Source organism: Schistocerca nitens, chromosome 12 (genome assembly GCF_023898315.1).
Source record: "Schistocerca nitens isolate TAMUIC-IGC-003100 chromosome 12, iqSchNite1.1, whole genome shotgun sequence".
Classification (NCBI taxonomy): Eukaryota; Metazoa; Arthropoda; class Insecta; order Orthoptera; family Acrididae; genus Schistocerca; species Schistocerca nitens.
In genome coordinates, this window is record NC_064625.1 from 33,211,917 (window position 1) to 33,230,962 (window position 19,046).

The 19,046-nt window shown below is 38.2% G+C and overlaps 1 protein-coding gene across 1 annotated transcript in view; it reads right to left on the bottom strand.

The window, feature by feature from the left end:
* The window catches only part of LOC126215069 (aprataxin and PNK-like factor), an 80,417-nt gene that overhangs the window by 911 nt on the left and 60,460 nt on the right, over positions 1–19,046 (bottom strand). The window contains exon 4 of the mRNA XM_049941717.1: positions 13,183–13,355. Coding sequence (XP_049797674.1) covers positions 13,183–13,355 — 173 coding nt within the window. The remainder of the gene's footprint in view (positions 1–13,182; positions 13,356–19,046) is intronic.

A 19,046-nucleotide genomic window follows, 5' to 3' on the forward strand; every position in this document is an offset into this window, starting at 1 on the left:
CTGACAACAGTGCAATTTTCACTGGAAACTTGACTGTGTAGGGATTTGAAGCCTTCAGGGGAGAGAAGCTAGAGGCAGGTATTTTCTTCAAAAATTCCTATCTGTTAACAGATATATGAAATACAAAAGCCAAAACTTCAAGAGTCAAGATCAATAATTATTGCTTCAGTTACGATGACCAGTGTCGGCAAATCTAAGTTGCCATCATTGGATCTGTATAGCATGTAGACTGAAAATACAAGCATAATGAGGTCAGATATAAGGTACACATTTGCACAACATGGACATATACAACATATCTTGTGCAAATATATTTCAACAAAACTCCATCATGTGTGCAGTACTGAAGAAAGTGATACATTAGCATCTCAAAAACACAAGATTTACATAAAATATTATGCATGTTGCAATGACTGCACATGCTCATATTCACACAACAGATGAAAGGCTAGTGAGAATCAAAAGTCAAAGGTGAAGGCAAAAATGTTATGAACTATCAGCAGGTGGCATTGCAGTAGTAAACATACAGAAATACAATCGTAACATATAAAGCATAAGGGAGGAGTTATATCCAAGGAGTACACAAAAAATGCAATATACACAATTTTGTATGTAATTACATAAACCACGTAATCCAAACAAGAGTGTAACGGAACAGCAAAACTCATTTTACAGTTTTTTAATTTTTTTTAAATAAAAATACTTCATTCTTAAAATACCATATACAAATCATAGTATTGTAGATCAACAACTGTACAACACATGGTCAAGATGCTACAATAATGTGGTGGTTGAGGTCTACTCTGGGTGTAATAAACTACTAGTAAGACTAGAAATTAAGTAATGAGTAAGTGTATAAAAATAATTTGCAATATAGTGATCTGTATATGGTATTTTAAGAATGCAAAATTTGTTCCCTTTTATTACCTACATATAACATGTCATGTACTTTGTTAATTCTTTCTGTACTCTCATCATTTGAATGTTGATTGAACTTACCTTATGGATGTTTTGACTTTATATGCAGTAGGGTAATATAGTTTATAAACAATACTTCCTCTTAAATTGTTATAAAATTGTAAATCTAAAATGAAAGCAATTTTTAAAACACTAACTTTTTTTGTAAAACAAATTTTGTCATTCCAGTATACAACAGTCTGGATTATGCAGCTCATGTGACTCCATACAAAACTGTGTACACTATCAGTCAAAAGTTTTCAATCACCCATGGCAGAAACTTTGTATGATATGTTTGTTCATTGAAATAAAGTAAATCAAATAGACCAACAAAATAAATATTTTCTCTCTATCATTAAACACAATAAATATGTTTTAGCCCGCATCTCGTGGTCGTGCGGTAGCGTTCTCGCTTCCCACGCCCGGGTTCCCGGGTTCGATTCCCGGTGGGGTCAGGGATTTTCTCTGCCTCGTGATGGCTGGGTGTTGTATGCTGTCCTTAGGTTAGTTAGGTTTAAGTAGTTCTAAGTTCTAGGGGACTTATGACCACAGCAGTTGAGTCCCATAGTGCTCAGAGCCATTTGAACCAAATATGTTTTAGATTTTAGCCTCTTCAAAGGATCCAGCCTTTGCATTCAGAACAGCTGCACAAATTTTTGGCATTCTGTAAGAGTTTGTAGTCTTTTTGCACATATTGCAGACCAAAACCATTGTAAATTATTCCATAGATCTTCAAGATTAGATGACTTCAGTTTTCTGACCTTCCTGTTGAGTTCATACCATAAAAGTTTAAAGCAATTTAAATTAGATGACTGACTTGGCCAAATCACATTCCTTGGTTTGCCATATTTCTCTTTTCTACTGACACACCTTTTGCACAATTTAGAAGCATGTTTGAGATGATTGCTCTTCTGCAGAGCAAACCTACAATGAATATAAGCCTCCTGCCAGATGAAAGTGCACTGTTGATCAGTATCCGGTGATATCCTTCCTTCTTCTGGCACTGATGACCTTGCTGTTTGGTCCCCATCCCCCAAGCAGACATTCTTTCTTCTTTAATGTTCCATTAATTCTCAATTGATCACCAACTTTATCACCCATGAAACACCACCACACCGCGACCGGCAATCCATCATGCTTCACCGTTGGCGTTACACACTGACCCTTCATATGTTCTCCACAAAGTTGACAATCAAACATTTACGTGGCTTCCAAACACTTCAAACACAAGATTCATCTGTGAATAACATTTTGGAACATTACTGCACACTTCAGTTTTTATATTGCTGTGTCCATAGCCATTTTTTCACTTTGTTTGTGTAATAAAGGTTTTTTGGCCGCTATGCACGTCTTTAAACCTTGTTCATGAACACGGCATTCCATGCTGAGACAGAGATTGCACCAGCTCACATACTATTTACTTCCTCATGAGTTTCAGGTGCAGTACACATCCTCTGACATTTACTCAGTATACGTATGAACCTATCTTCCTCGTATGGTGTTACTCAGGTTCTTCCAGATCACAAAACACTTGCATTGGCAACAGTTTCCTCGAACTACTGCAATAGATACACCACTTTAGACGTGACTATGCAAACTTTTGTTGCTATTATCCCACTAGAATAACATTTGCGATGCAGGACTACAATTACTGCAAGTTTTCCAATTCCAATCTCCTGCTTCTGTCCTGTTAGGAGGTAATATGGTATGAACCTGATCAGGTATACAAACACACAGCTAGACAATCACAATATACTGCAAACTGATGCGAACCGATTGCTACACAGACAGTCAAAAGTAATAGACCTATTCAAATGCAACCATCTTATGTAAAGGCATGTCAGTGTTGTCATGGATACTCATCAACACTCTTCTATGTGAAAAACCAGTCAAATACACAACAGAGGTGGTTAGTCTTTACATCTTTATACTTACTTTATTATCAGACAGGGGATATGATAGAATATTCAGACCTAAATCTGCTTTAATTGCAGATCCATAGTTGTGATGGGTGATCAAATGGCTTGGCTCTAAGCACTATGGGACTTAACATCTGAGGTCATCAGTCCCTGATACGTGATCAAAAACTTTTGACCAGTAGTGTATATTGCATTGTTTTGTGTACTCCATGGATGTAACTTCTTCCTTATGCTTTATATGTTATGATTGTATTTCTGTATGTTTACTACTGCCATGCCACCTGCTGGTAATTCATAGAATCTTTCTCTTTGACTTGTGATTCTGTCATCTTTCAACTGTTGTGTGAATATCAGCTTGTGCAATTGGTATAACATGCATGATATTCTATGTAAATGTTATTGTATTACTGACCTGCTGATGTATCACTTTCTTCATGTTCCTGGAATGGTGTGTTACATCTTGACACTACATATTACACATATGATGGACATTTATTCAGCTGTATTTGCATAAAGTAAGTTCTATATATCCATCTTGCATAAATTTATGCCCCAGCCTATCAATCCAACCTGATTATGCTTGTATTTTTGACCTGTATGTTTTACAGAGCCAATGATGGCAACTTAGATTTGCCAAACCAGGTCATCAAAAATTAATTTGCAGGGTGTTGCAACATGAACATACGGGTTTTAAGGCTTTGTAGCACATATTACATTCACCTCACAATTATAAATAACACACCAAATGAAAGAGAAACACAAACAGTTTTTCTTACAATTATTCAGCGTGAACACTAATGACACATAGTGTCGATCGGTGAGTTGTTCCAAAATCTTGATCTATGTGTCAGGAGTAACTGTTGCAATAACACTGTTTCTAAAGCAGGATAGATCAGCTGGTATCGGCGGCACATACACACGATCACATCAGATCACGTGTGAATGTGGAGGTAACACATAAAATGCTGTGTCAACTGGGCCCCTTGCACCCAATCCACTGGTCGCATACAATGTCGTTTAACCAGTCGCATACTGAGTTATGCCAGTGAGGCGGTGCACCATTTTGCTCCCAAATAAAGATGTGTTGTTCAGCTTTTTCCTATTGAGGCATGGGCCATAGCTGTAGCACATCAAAATAAGAAACATCAGTTACAGTTGATTAACCAAAAAAGAAAGGCCCATAAACTTTCTGCAGGGATATTTCTTGGGGCTAAGTGTGAAAGACTCGCACTCGTTCAACATGTTTTTCAGTCACTCTTTGTCATTCCATACTCTTCCCATTGCACACAGGTATACAAAGAAAACTGTTCGAGTTGCTCTTATATTTGGTGTATTATTTACAATTGTAAGTTGAACGTAATAAATGCTACAATGCCTTAAAACCAGTATGTTCATTTTGAAACACCCTGTATAATTAGTGATCTTGGCTGTTGAAGTATGTACTTCTGCATTTCATATTACTCTAGATCGTCCCCATACTTGAGTGATTTCAAGCATATATAAGATAGCATAAGGATAGGACATTAAATAACATAAATTTTACTAGAACTCTTGTACAAAGATTCTTAAGCAAGTGATTGTTACTCTGCTTTACAGTGTGTTTTTTCCATCTGTACATGAGGTTGAGGATACCAGAAAAGGGGGGACGAGGTGCAGAAAAGTGTGACACAGGTCACATCTACCTTTTCACAGCTTTCATGAGCTTAAAAAAACATCCAACAACACAAATATTCTTTAAAAAAGATCCAAGCAAATTACAATCTGATGGCACCAGTTCTGAGCTCTGCAACTGGTATTTTAACACCTTAAGTTTCAAATAATGAGGTGCATTCTTCTTATACAGAGCTGTGTGGCAGTCTGTGTTGTCACAAAGCAGTAAAATTCTATTTGAGATAAGTGCCAAGTGCTTCGTTCATACAACAAGTTTGAGCTGCCTTCTGAATGTGTCACTGTAACAAGCATTATCCCATTTCAACTGCCTTATTTTCTGGTTCAAAACGGTGCACTCTCCCATTTCTACTGAAGAAAAGCACCAACATGTAACAGCTGAACTGCTCCCAAGACACTGTCTGTTGCACAGGATCATAAGGCAGCACACACTCGATGGCCCATCCACTGTTTCACTGTCTCAGTTTGCAGACATACTGCTTCTCCAATGTTCATTGCTGACCTTGTGCATGCCATGAATGACAGTAGTAGGCAGTCATATGCAGTTTAGCACAACTCTACTTACACTGTGTATATGTGTGGTGTCCATTCCGTCTGTCAGACATTACTTTGTGTTTCACAAAATACTACTGAGAAAATGTAAAGAATCAGCATTTGAAGCTGACTGCAGAATGATTCTTCTGCTGTCAATGTACATTTCATGTAAGGACCATGAAATTAAGATAAGAGAAATTAGAGCTCATACAGAGGTATGTCAACAGCTGTTTTTCCCTCGCTCTATTTGCAAGTGGAACAGGAAAGGAAGTGACTAGTAGTGGTACAAGGTACCCTTCTCCATGTACCTCAAGGTGGCTTGTGGAGCGAGTGAGTATGTATGTATGTATGTATGTATGTATGTAGATGTAGGTGCAGATTATTGTAAAATTTGTAAACTACAAAGAGCCAAAACAAAGATAAAAGTAAATCTTCCAGTTTTTATTTTTTTCCCCCCCAGGTGCAAAATTTTTGTAAGTGGCTGAACCTCAAAGTCTTAAAAGAAGTTTCTAGTGTGATCAGAATGAAAGCAATTTCAAGCAACTGTGTGCTATTGTATTTTTATAACAACCTAGACTACAGCACAAGTGAAACATTTGTGAAACTCCAGCAATCACATGAAGATTAAGGTTCATACAGTTCCAGTTTTCAGATGCTTGGATGTATTTTCATATGTTTATGAACCAGTAAGAAACAAAACTCACAGAAGATGATAATCAAAATCAAAAGAAAGGAATATTAGAGTTTAACACCTACTGATGATGAGGTCATTATGACAGAGCATGATCTCTGACTGGGGAAGGAAATTGGCCATGCCCTTACTGAGGAACTGTGCTGACATTCCTTCAGTGTTAAAGGGAAGTTGCAGAGGACCTAAAACTGGATGGTCAGATGAGTCCAGTGTCTTACTGCTATTCAACATCATTTGGTATCAACACCCAGGACTTACCAATACACTGACAGAGGCAACAATCTTATACTGCCTAACAGCAAAAATGATGGGAAGAAGAAAGTGAAAGAAGATTAGGGTCTAAGGCCAACAGTGAGTGTGCAAGGGCCCAAGGACGGATTCAGTCAAGTAAGTTATGGAGAAAGAAATCAGCCGTGGCCTATTATAACGGTCCGTCCTAATGTTTGCCACATTGGTTTATAGATAGCACAAGAAACCTCAGCCTATACAGTTGGACTCCACTGACATCCTACACCACCATCTCAACCATTGCCTTTCATCTTACCATATAGTGGAGATGCTGAGTCGCAGATAGGCACAACAAAAAGACTCTCACAATTATAGCTTTCGGTCATTAAGGTCTTCTTCAACAACACACAAACACACACACACACACACACACACACACACACACACACACACAACTGCCAGTCATTTGTGTGAGTTGCGCGCGTGTGTGTGTGTGTGTGATCGTTAAAAGTTAAAGAAGGCCTTAATGGTCGAAAGCTATAATTGTGAGAGTCTTTTTGTTGTGCCTATCTGCGACTCAGCAACTTTTCTTCTCATAATATTGTTACATTACATCCTGGCTTTTCCATTGTTTGATCATTGTCTAATGTCTCTTGGTCAAAATCATTGCAGAACAGATCAATTTAACTAACACTGCCACATGTAAATGAATTACAAATGAGAAAAGATTGTGCAAAATTGGTTGCAAAACACCTATCTCAGAGACTGAATGACTGTAATGTGGAAGTGGTTCTCTTTTTTTTGGAGACAATTCAAACATGAACCTCACTGCTCTCTCAGGTTATCTCAGTGCAATCAATTAATAGTGCACTTTCGCGTGTTCTGTCAAGCTTTTGATATCATTTCGATTACTGACCCAGCCATCAGAACAGAATCACACAGTTAATTAATCACGCCCAGAAAACATGAGAAATCACATGAGATGTTCCACAACGCACCCAAATTGGACAATCTCCACCCAAAAGGTCAACTTCTCAGTGTGCTGAACTCATCTTTTTAATATCTGAAGAAGACGACTGGGTCAGCCATCAAAATGGAATCAATGATTCAGCTGAACACCCAAAAGCAGACATTTAGTGAACCTTGTTTCCGTAACATGTAATTACTGGTAATAAAAGTGACATTTTCAAAAAGGAGATCCTTTAATAAATTTCTGAGGATGAGAAACATCTCCATGCTGCATCAGTGCCCTTTATTCTCCAGAACTTGTCCTCAAATCTTCCTTCTGTTCCACAGACTGAAAGAGCAGCATTTTGAGAAAATAGAGAACAGTATAGGCGTGTAATCAACCATCAGAAAGGTAGCCCACGGTCCGAGTAGCACCACTGCAATGAAGTGTGGTTTTCCAATGGCACTACTTTAAAGGCTCTAGTATGAATTTATGGCACAGCTGGTCAACATCTTGCTTACATTCTGGGTTCCATAGTGGAGTAAAAGACTCCTGTACAAAGTCAGTCACATTAATTGTGATTCCACGGATTTACTGAGCAACTGGATGCAGCTAAGGGAGTGCTCACTGTGATAGACATTGCTGACAAGAAGGAAAGATTTGTCACCAGAATGTATCACAAGTTGATGAGCCAAGCTCTGTAAACAAACACAACAAATTTAAAAGTAAATTAAAAGACACACTGACACAGTCTAATTACACACTGCTTGGAACTACTCAGCTCTTCTGTCTTCAAGCACACACTATACCATAAGGCCTAAATAGGGTTCTCCTCACACTTCACAGCAGTTCAGAGTTGCAGTGGCTGTACTTTTACATGGGTACATGGCAATGCCATTGTTTTCACAGTGGCGGTGGACTTAAATTCAGAATAGTTCAGCTAATTTCCATGAAATAATTTATATGTTATATACATGAATCTTCTTCTTGAATCATTCTGTCTACTAGTCAAAATCACATCAAAATTCTTACAGTAGTTCCTGAGATTAGGCTGTAAATACGAAATGTGTCTGGAGAGTAAGTACTGTTTTGTTCTACCGCCACCACAGCACTAGTGTTGCAGTTCTCACACATTTGCACTCCTCTCTCTGGCTCACTGTCTTTCCACTGATGCCATTACAGCCAGATTGCACTGTGTTAGAATTAATTCACGACTGTTCAAAATGTTTAAGACAATCTCTGCGTCTACCGAGTGTGAAATGTTTTCTTAATACGGTTTTTGAACACACAGAAATTCATTGTCAGCTTGTAGAAATTTGTGGTGAAAATATAATGACTAACGGAACTGTGAGAAAGTGGGTGAGACAATTCAATTCAATGATGGATGAATGAATGTTCTTAACGAAACACGTAGCGAGTGGTCTTCTGTTGTCAGTGATTGATTGGTTGAGAAAGTGAATCAGAAAATTTGTGAAAACAGACGGTTCTCAGCAACAATGCTTTGCAATGAGTTTCCACAAATTTCAAAAACTGTTTTGCATAAAATTGTCACATATCACAAATTTTCACAAAATGTTTACCTGTTGGATTCTGAAAATGCTTACAGATGTCCACAAAACAAAGCAACTTAACAGTACTTTGGCATTTCTTACCCGATATAGTCCTGAGGGAGATGAATTGTTAAACAGAATTGTGACTGGTGATGAAACTGTGTTTGTCATGTCGCTCCACAGTCAAAGTAACAGTCAATGGAGTGGAGGCACTGGCAATCCCTCCCCCCAAATAATAATAATAATAATAATAAACCCCGTGGAGGCCCGGGAAAAGAATAGGCCTCCGGTATGTTCTGCCAGTCGTAAAAGGCGACTAAAAGAACAAACCACTAATAGGGCTAACCCCCCTTTTAGTGTGACTAGTTGGTTCAGGACAGAACTAATGAAGCCTCGGACAAGCGCTGTCATGGTCGGGGACGACACTTGAACCCTATGCCCGTCCACAATGGTAATGACACTGCTAGCCACACGGAAAACGATTTAAATCCAAACAGAGGTGTTTTGCAGGATATGCTTCCTGCAACCACTCTAGAAGGAAAAAAAAGACAGAGGATGAGATGGTCAGATGAAGTTAACCGACACCTCATGTTCTGTTATTACCAAGCAACAAACTTAGGAACCAACACAACTGGATACAGATCACAAGTATACACAAAATTTATTACCAGATACCCAGAATTAAAATTTTTAACAGAACAACGACTAGCTAATCAGATCCATGTAATAATAAAAAATAACAGGATACCCCAGTCAGAATTAGAAAATATCAAACAACAAGTACAACAAATACTGAAACAAAATAATGTGAAATCAGAAGAATACAATAATGGACTCAAACATCCCAGAGCAAACAAACAAAGAACACCACACATCAATTAAACAATCAGAGGAAAATGTAATCTTTAGACAGCCACCAGAACATGCACAAATAGAACATGAAGTGACACACATGTTAGATATAGAAGAAAAATTTCAGCTAACATGTACAGAATACAAAGACACAAATATAGACATTAGACCATACTTGCATAGACCACAAAATAACCCACAAGTCGAAACAACAATAACGACTATCAACACAATCATACACAACAAAATAAATGAAAATACAACTATGGATGGCTTATATAGGAGCACTCACTACACTAAATATACACACTAGGCAGAGATCAGAACAAACCAACACACAGAAGAAACCCACAAAACCAGCATTTCAACACAGGCTACAGATCAAAATAGAAAAACTGAGAAAAGACATCGGACAGCTAACACAATTTATAAGAAATGAAATCTCGGGAAAAAAAACGAAAAAGGTTAGGTAAAATCTCACAACAAGAAGCGACAGAGCAATTAGACGAAAAGAAGCAGAAATTACAAGCATTAGCCAAACGACTCAGAAGATACAAAAAAAGTGAAAATAGAAGGAAACAAAACCAAACATTCAACACAAACCAAAAGAAATTTTATCAGACAATAGATAACACACACATTAAAATAGACAACCCACCAAACATAACAGACATGGAACACTTCTGGAGCAACATATGGTCAAACCTGGTACAACGTAACAGGCATGCACAGTGGATACAAGCAGAAACAGACACATACAAGATGATACCACAAATGCCTAAAGTGATAATTTTGCAACATGAAGTCATCCGAGCAATTAATTCTACGCACAACTGGAAAGCCCCTGGATAAGATAAAATAGCAAATTTCTGGCTAAAGAAGTTCACCTCAACACATTCACATCTAACTAAATTATTTAACAGTTACATTGCAGACCCATACATATTCCCTGATACACTTACACATGGAATAACTTATCTGAAACCTAAAGATCAAGCAGACACACCAAACCCAGCTAAATATCGCCCCATAACATGCCTACCAACAATATACAAAATATTGACTTCAGTCATTACACAGAAATTAATGACACATACAACACAGAACAAAATTATAAATGAAGAACAAAAAGGCTGTTGCAAAGGAGCACGAGGATGTAAAGAGCAACTGATAATAGATGCAGAGGTGACATATCAAGCTAAAACTAAACAAAGGTCGCTACACTACGCATACATTGATTACCAAAAAGCTTTTGATAGTGTACCCCACTCAAGGTTACTACAAATATTGGAAATATACAAAGTAGATCCTAAATTGATACAGTTCCTAAACATAGTAATGAAAAATTGGAAAGCCACACTTAAGATCCAAACAAATTCAAATAATATCACATCACAGCCAATACAGATTAAGTGTGGAATATACCAAGGAGATTCATTAAGTCCTTTCTGGTTCTGCCTTGCTCTGAACCCACTATCCAACATGCTAAATAATACAAATTATGGATACAATATTACTGGAACATACCAACACTAAATCACACATTTGCTATACATGGATGATCTAAAACTACTGGTGGCAACAAATCAACAACTCAACCAATTACTAAAGATAACAGAAGTATTCAGCAATGATATAAATATGGCTTTTGGAACAGACAAATGTAAGAAAAATAGCATAGTCAAGGGAAAACACACTAAACAAGAAGATTACATATTGGATAACCACAGCGACTGCATAGAAGCGATGGAAAAAACGGATGCCAATAAATATCTAGGATACAGCCAAAAAATAGGAATAGATAATACAAATATTAAAGAAGAACTAAAAGAAAAATATAGACAAAGACTAACAAAAATACTTAAAACAGAATTGACAGCAAGAAACAAGAAAAAAGCTATAAATACCTATGCTATACCAATATTGACGTACTCATTTGGAGTAGTGAAATGGAGTAACACAGACCTAGAAGCACTCAATACACTTACACGATCACAATGCCACAAATATAGAATACATCACATACATTCAGCAACAGAAAGATTCACATTAAGCAGAAAGGAAGGAGGAAGGGGATTTATCGACATAAAAAACCTACATTATGGACAGGTAGACAATTTAAGAAAATTCTTTATAGAACGAGCAGAAACTAGCAAAATACACAAAGCAATCACTCATATAAATACATCGGCTACACCATTGGAATTTCATAACCACTTCTACAACCCTTTAGATCACATAACATCAACAGACACGAAGAAAGTAAATTGGAAAAAGAAAACACTACATGGCAAGCACCCGTATCATCTAACACAGCCACACATCGATCAAGACGCATCCAACACATGGCTAAGAAAAGGCAATACATACAGTGTGATGGAAGGATTCATGATTGCAATACAGGATCAAACAATAAACACCAGATATTACAGCAAGCATATTATTAAAGATCCCAATACCACAACAGATAAATGCAGACTTTGCAAACAACAAATGGAAACAGTAGATCACATCACAAGCGGATGTACAATACTAGCAAATACAGAATACCCCAGAAGACATGACAATGTAGCAAAAATAATACATCAACAACTTGCCATACAACATAACTAATAAAACAACACGTTCCCACATACAAGTATGCACCACAAAATGTACTGGAGAATGATGAATACAAATTATACTGGAACAGAACCATTATAACAGATAAAACAACACCACATAACAAACCTGACATCATACTCACCAATAAAAAGAAGAAATTAACACAACTAATCGAAATATCCATACCCAATACAACAAATATACATAAGAAAACAGGAGAAAAAATTGAAAAATACATCCAACTGGCTGAGGAAGTCAAAGACATGTGGCATCAGGATAAAGTTGACATCATACCAATTATACTATCAACTACAGGAGTCATACCACACAATATCCACCAGTACATCAACGCAATACAGCTACATCTAAACGTATATATACAACTACAGAAATCTGTAATTATTGATACATGTTCAATTACCCGAAAGTTCCTAAATGCAGTGTAACATATATCGTATAGTTAAAAGGAAGTCACGCTTGATGAAGGTCCGCGTCACTTTCCATTTTTAACCAGACATAACGTCTGAGACAGGAAAGAATAATAATAATTTCAAAATAACATTGTCAGCACAAAAAATCATGTACATTGTGGTCTGGGACACGCTGGGGGTTCTGTTTAGAGTTCCTTCCCAGAGGTGAAGCGTCAATATGGTACAATACTGTGAAACACTGATGAAACTTTAGCACATAATTTGGAATGCTCAGTCAAGGCACTTTGTTGCTTCATGACAACAGAAGGCCCCATTTTGCACAGGATCACTCAAAATCATATTCAACAATTCGGTTGGGAGCAGTTTGAGCACTTCCTGTACAGCCCCAATCTTGCACTTTCTGACTCCCACTTTTTCTTGAACTTGAAGTGTGATTTTGGAAGAAGGTTCTCTGACAGTGATGATAGAATTCATCAGTGGCTGCCTTAACTAATGACTTCTTCCTACAAAGAGGGCATAGCAAAGTTGGTTTCCCAATATGACAAATGTCTGAACAATGGTGGTAGCTACATAGAAAAATATTTTAATAAATGCTCTTTCTTGTAAAAATAACTTTTGGTTTGGAAAAAAATGCTTTTTATGGCCTTTTCCAAAACAGTTCTTACTTTTCATACAAGCCTTGCTCAAACAGAAGCAAGCAGGGAACGAGAGAGAGAGCGAGAGAGAGAGAGAGAGAGAGAGAGAGAGAGAGAAATTAGAGTGTAGAGTGGGAAATTTGAAAGTAAGCTATAGGACTCACCGCCTTTCTTCACCCTCTGCCTCTTCTTTGGTGGCTTCTTTGTATGCTTGTAGGTCTGTCTGTGGAGTGGATTTTTTGTGTAGCATTCTGTTCCGTAACGACATTCTGGCCGGTCATCTTTATAATCAGGATCGCCAGGGTGGCTGAACTCGGCGAAATGCTGAGGGTTTTTCCTAAAGAATGATACAGATCTCTCAGTCTCCTAAGATGATGGAAAACTTATAAACAGCCTGCAAGAAGATACAGTTCTAGGTTTCTACTGCATGCTAACAACAACAAAATTGACACACACACACACACACACACACACACACACACACACACACAGATATGTTACAAGCTCACTGGACAAACTATTAGTCTCCCTTAATAGTGCGTGTCCAGGTCTTCTGGCCCGACCATTCTCTTCAGGTGGTGTGAGTTTTGCTGTTACGTGCACTTGCTACCTGGATTTCAATCAGAGTGTGAACTGTTGTTGGTCTCACACAATTACTTATAGCTGAGTTCATATTGTGCACAAAATGGAAATAATGACTCAGCAGAACCCACGGAAGCACACTATTAACCAACTGTGCCGAGAATACGTGAGAGATCGTATTAGTTACTCTGTAAAAGAGCACAATGGTCGCTTTGAAGTGCTGTAGAACTGGTACCAGGGGGGTTGTGTGACCCTCCACCAGATACAGTGTCTGCAATAAAAGTATCGGGAACAAAATTTTCCTGACGTGACTGTAAGTCACACTGTGCACGCACCACGGATGCTCGATGGTGGGAGGGGGCTGAGGTGGACCTTCAACTTGCCCGAAGTGCCAGTCACCTGTCAGCATTCGTTTGGTGAGATTGTGTTTTTTAGTGGAACTCTGTCGAGTGACTCGTTGCACTTGCAAAATGCAGAGAATGGTCAAACAGCGGTACGCCATCAAATTTTGTGTCGGACTGGGAAAACCGGGTACGGGGACGTTAGCGTGATTCACTAAGTGTTCGATGACGAATGTGTGTCACAAACTGCAGTTTTTAAGTGACACAAGCTTTTCAAAGGGGGCTGAAAAGTGTGGAAAATGAGCCCTACACTGGACTGCTGCTGATGTTAAGAACCAATGACAACGTGCAACGCACGTACGAAGTGTTGAATTCAGACTGTCCGTTACATTTACACGTGGCTGCAGATGCAACTGGCATTGATAAGATGACACTGCACATCATTACGAGTGACGATTTGGCAATGCACAATATATGCACTAAACCTATACTGAGGATATTGACGAGCAACTGAAAGCAGAGGCGAGTGTCTGCTTACGAAGACCTTCTGCAACATGTTGAAGAAGACTACAGCTTTTTTGGCACCATCATCATCGGAGACCAAACTTGGATATTCTAATACAATCCAGAAACAATGTGCCTAAGTTCTGAGTGGTACACTGCAGAGTCACCTTGTCCAAAAATGCATAAATGAGCAAACCCACAGTGAAAGCCATCCTCGTCATTTCCTTCAACATCGAGAGGTGGTCGACTACAAATTTATACCTGAAGGTTGCTTTTTATCTGGAAGTGCTAAGAAGATTGAAGAGAAAGGTCAATTGAGTGAGGCCAGCTATTGCTGGAAATCAGACATTATGACATAACAGCCCCAACTGCTCCAAGATCATCGACTACCTGATCATAAATGGCGTCGCGACGATCCCCCAACCCCCTTACAGTCTCAATTTGGCACCAGCAGGCTATTTCCTATTGCAAAAAATCCTCCCTCAAAGGATTCTACCATGGAACTGTAAGTGTTGTCATAGAAGCTTGCACATATACTGTTAAGGCCCTTCCTGAATCCATCTACCACGGAGTCTTCGAGTTGTGGAAAAGCCTCTGGCAAAAGTTTGTTGATGCTCAAGTACTATACTTTGAAGAAATTCCCAATACTTTTCATACAAACTCTGTATGTAATTGGTAGCGGTGATGTTTTGCGGTGTATATGAGTCACTTGGCTGTATGGAATCAGGGAAGTAAAATGGGTCAACATGGAGACATGACAGACTGGCAAAAATAAGCAGTCATGTGTGGACATACATAAGGTCACACTGTGAATGAAGTTGTCCGATTTGCTGGTGCATCATTGCTGACTGTACAGTGTATCTATGAAGAGTGGTGTACCATCTGCAGCCATTTAATATGGCAAAAGAACAGTGGTTGTAGAAATATCCTAACGGGGAACTGTAAAAAGTGTCACAACTTGTCATTGGTTTCAGACCCAATAGCAAGTATTGACTTTGGTGAATGTAGTCTTCAGCAGGCCAAACGATGACACAGAAACTAGGACAACAGATAACTGGAGGCACACAGCACAGTCTGACAAATCACAATTTTGCACCTTCTAAAACGATGTACGCCGCTGAGTAGAAATGTAGCTGAATGTGGTCGCACAAAACTAATCTATCGATGCCCCTTGTAATTGCAGATTACGATACCTGAATCGTGTATTTTGATTACTCGTAGGAGATAACTTTTATTTTCATGCATGAGGTGTGCTTTTTAAGTAAGTACCATTTTGACATAAAAATGAAACAAGTAGACTTTTGCTAGCAATTTTATTTTTACATGAGAGCCTGTACTTTCATCTACTTTTCTACATAATTCTGATCAATATTCAGTGTGTTTACGTTTGTTAGTAGTGTATGAAGTGCATCCTCTGGTTGAGAATCCTGCCAACTATGAAATACATGCTGTGATTTGTTTTCTTAGTGCTAAAGGCTTAAAGTGGCTGAAATTCATCAGATCAGTGGTGAATGTGGAGAAAACATTATGAGTGATGAGATGGTAAGGATATGAGTGAGGGCTTTTAAAAATGTCTGTATAAATCAGCACAATGAGGAACAAACTGGGTGACCTTCAATCATTACTGACAATTTGGTGCACAAAGTTGATGAAAAAGTGAGAGATATCAAATGCTTTATGGTTTCGATGATACACGATGAGCTTTTTCAAGTGTCTAGAAGCGCACTTAATTCAATTGTTGCCACATCAGGCAGCAGATTTCTACAAGGATGGTATTCAAAAGTTGGTTGTATGCTACAATAAGTGCCTTAATATTGGTGGGAATTGTGTTGACAAGTAGATTACAGTACAGGCTTTCAAGCAAAAATAAAATTACTGAGAAAACTCGACTTGTTTTATTTTTATTTCAAAGTGGTTCTTACTTAAAAGGCATGCCTCATACATATGTATACTTCACAGTAGAATGCCTATACTCATAAAAAGTGTAATTAAACTATTTAGTGATGCAAATGATGAAATATTCATGAAAGCATCCAACTGCAAAATGTCTCTGTCAGAACATGAATAAACTGGAGACTCAATATATAATGATCTTTGTGAATAAAAATGTTTGGTCCAGTAAAAAGTACTCATTGTAAAATAGCAGAGAATATGTTGGCAATGTTTCGTTTGTAGTGAAATCACTGTAATTTATATTTTTATACCTGTCATTATTGTACTTAATTTTATGTAATCAAGCATCATAACATCAATGCATACACAAAATTATCATCCTGCAAAGAACTTTGGAAACTGTCAATGATTTCATCATCTCAAAATTCATTAATTATTGATACTGTAATTTTTTTGATGTCTAATTCCATTGGGAATCGTGTGCACAAGGTCCAAATAGTTTGCACTGAAGATGGTCATCCAGTGACCGAATTTGATCTGTAAAATAAAGGATTTCAATATTTATGACCAATGCTGCCACTTATCCAAAATACTTACTGTAATTGTATCTTCATGAAAAATATGAAATAAAAAATGTAAACATTTGTGAAGCATTACTTTAATATTATTTAAGAGATGCAGTCGATGCCACATCAGTGGCAGTATCAGTTCAGTTTCCAGAGGTGAAGTCTGTAACGTTTGGCTGAGTAAATTGTCTCAGAAAATATAACTACTCTCAGAATTCCAAGTCTTGTGTCCAGCCTGATTCTTTCAGTAGATATGATCGTACAGCAGTACAAAGAATCTGTGCACATTGAGAATTCTACAGCATAGTAAATGAGTAACAGCCACATGTGTACAAGATGAAATCCAGTCACAAAGTTAAGTGTGCCAATTGCGGTTGTTTTTTAAGAGTGCACAGACAGCCCAATGAGGTGATTAACCTGGAGTGTGCAAAGGGTGTAGTTCAGGCTGGAGGTGATTCTGTGATGTTTTGGATGTTTTGCCTGGAAGAGGTTCTGAGATGTTTTGGGAATATTTTTCCTGGAAGTGGTTCCATTATGTTTTGGAGATGCTTTTCATGCCATGACTCGGACCTACTCATTCAGATCACCATTAACAGAGATGTTTATTCAGCATTCTCAACGGCCACATCTCTCTCTCTCTCTCTCTCTCTTAGTTAAATCTATGTCTGTATCTACATCTACACTCTGAAAAACCACTGTGAAGTCCACAATAGAGAGTAAGTCCCACTGTACCAGTTATTCGGGCTTCTTCCCATTCCATTCCAGTATTAAGCATAGGAAAAATGATTGTCTAAATGCCTCTTTGTGTGCTGTAATTAATCTAATCTTTTTCTCATGATCCTGGTGTGAATGAGTATAGGGGTTACAGTATATTCCTACAGTCATCATAGAAAGCTGGTTAGAAGGGCTAACTTGGCTCCAAATTCAGTATAAAATCTGAAATGGATTCCATTGGGCTCTGTAGCTTTGTTCAGTTTTAACGATTTCAGCTATTTCTCCACACCACCGACACTAAAACTTACTTCATTCATCTTTTCACTGGCTTGAGGATTAAGCTGGGGCAATTCTACTAGGTTTTCCCTTGTAAAAGAACATTTGAAAAAAGGAGTTAAGCATTTCAGCTTTCACTGTGTTACCTTCAGTTCCAGTTCCTGCCTCATTCACTAAGGACTGGACCCTATCTTTGGTGCCATTAACAGCCTTTACATATGAGCAGAATTTCTTTGGGTATTGTGACAGATCACTTGACAATATTATGCTACAGTAGTCATTGAAGGCATCACGCAGCCAAAAGTGTTTCATTCACCATCTCTCTATCTATAGCCCTATGCTTTGTTATACACCTATTATGCAGTGATATCTCTTTAGAACTTTCTTCCCAGTGACTGTATACCATGGAGTGTCCCTCACTGAGACTCGGTCACCCTATTGCACCTTGACTGGGTCTGTGGATCAATTGACCTGAAACCTATAGAAAATACCTGGGACAGTGGGTGAAACATAGCAAATCAATATACCCACGATCTGGTAGTTCTACTGGATCTAATCATTAATGAGGGGCTTTAGCTGATGATGGCATACCCAAAGATAATTGTGGATTCTCTTCCTCACCAAACTGAGGCCACTACTCTGTCTAGATCGAATGTTACATGGTATTAGTGTCATGTCTCTCAGTATTTACGAATATTTTGCCTGGTGAGCTTAAAGAGAGTGTGAATGATAACAGTTTCAATGTATGACAGTGGTGTATGAGACAAACAATTTGATATGGGACATTTGTGGTCTATCGAGCTGGGAAACAGTCTCAAATTGATCTTATGTATATAGACTGAAGTTGCGAGTGAAAATTTGTACTGAGACCGGGAATCAAACCCTGGTCTCCTGCTTACCAGGCAGGTGCGCTAGCCACTAAGTCACCTCGGCGCAGTGGTCACACAATTGCATGGATTACACTGGCGTGCTCCCTCCTTAATCTAAATTCTCACTGCCATCCCAGTCTACTTTAAATTCCCCCTTCAGTCTATATACATAAAATCATATCTATATGAGACCAGTAAAGTTTCTGTAGTTGTGTCATTTCATTTGTATAAGTCTTAAATTGGCCTACACAATTTGTCTAAGCTATAGCACATGGGCACTATA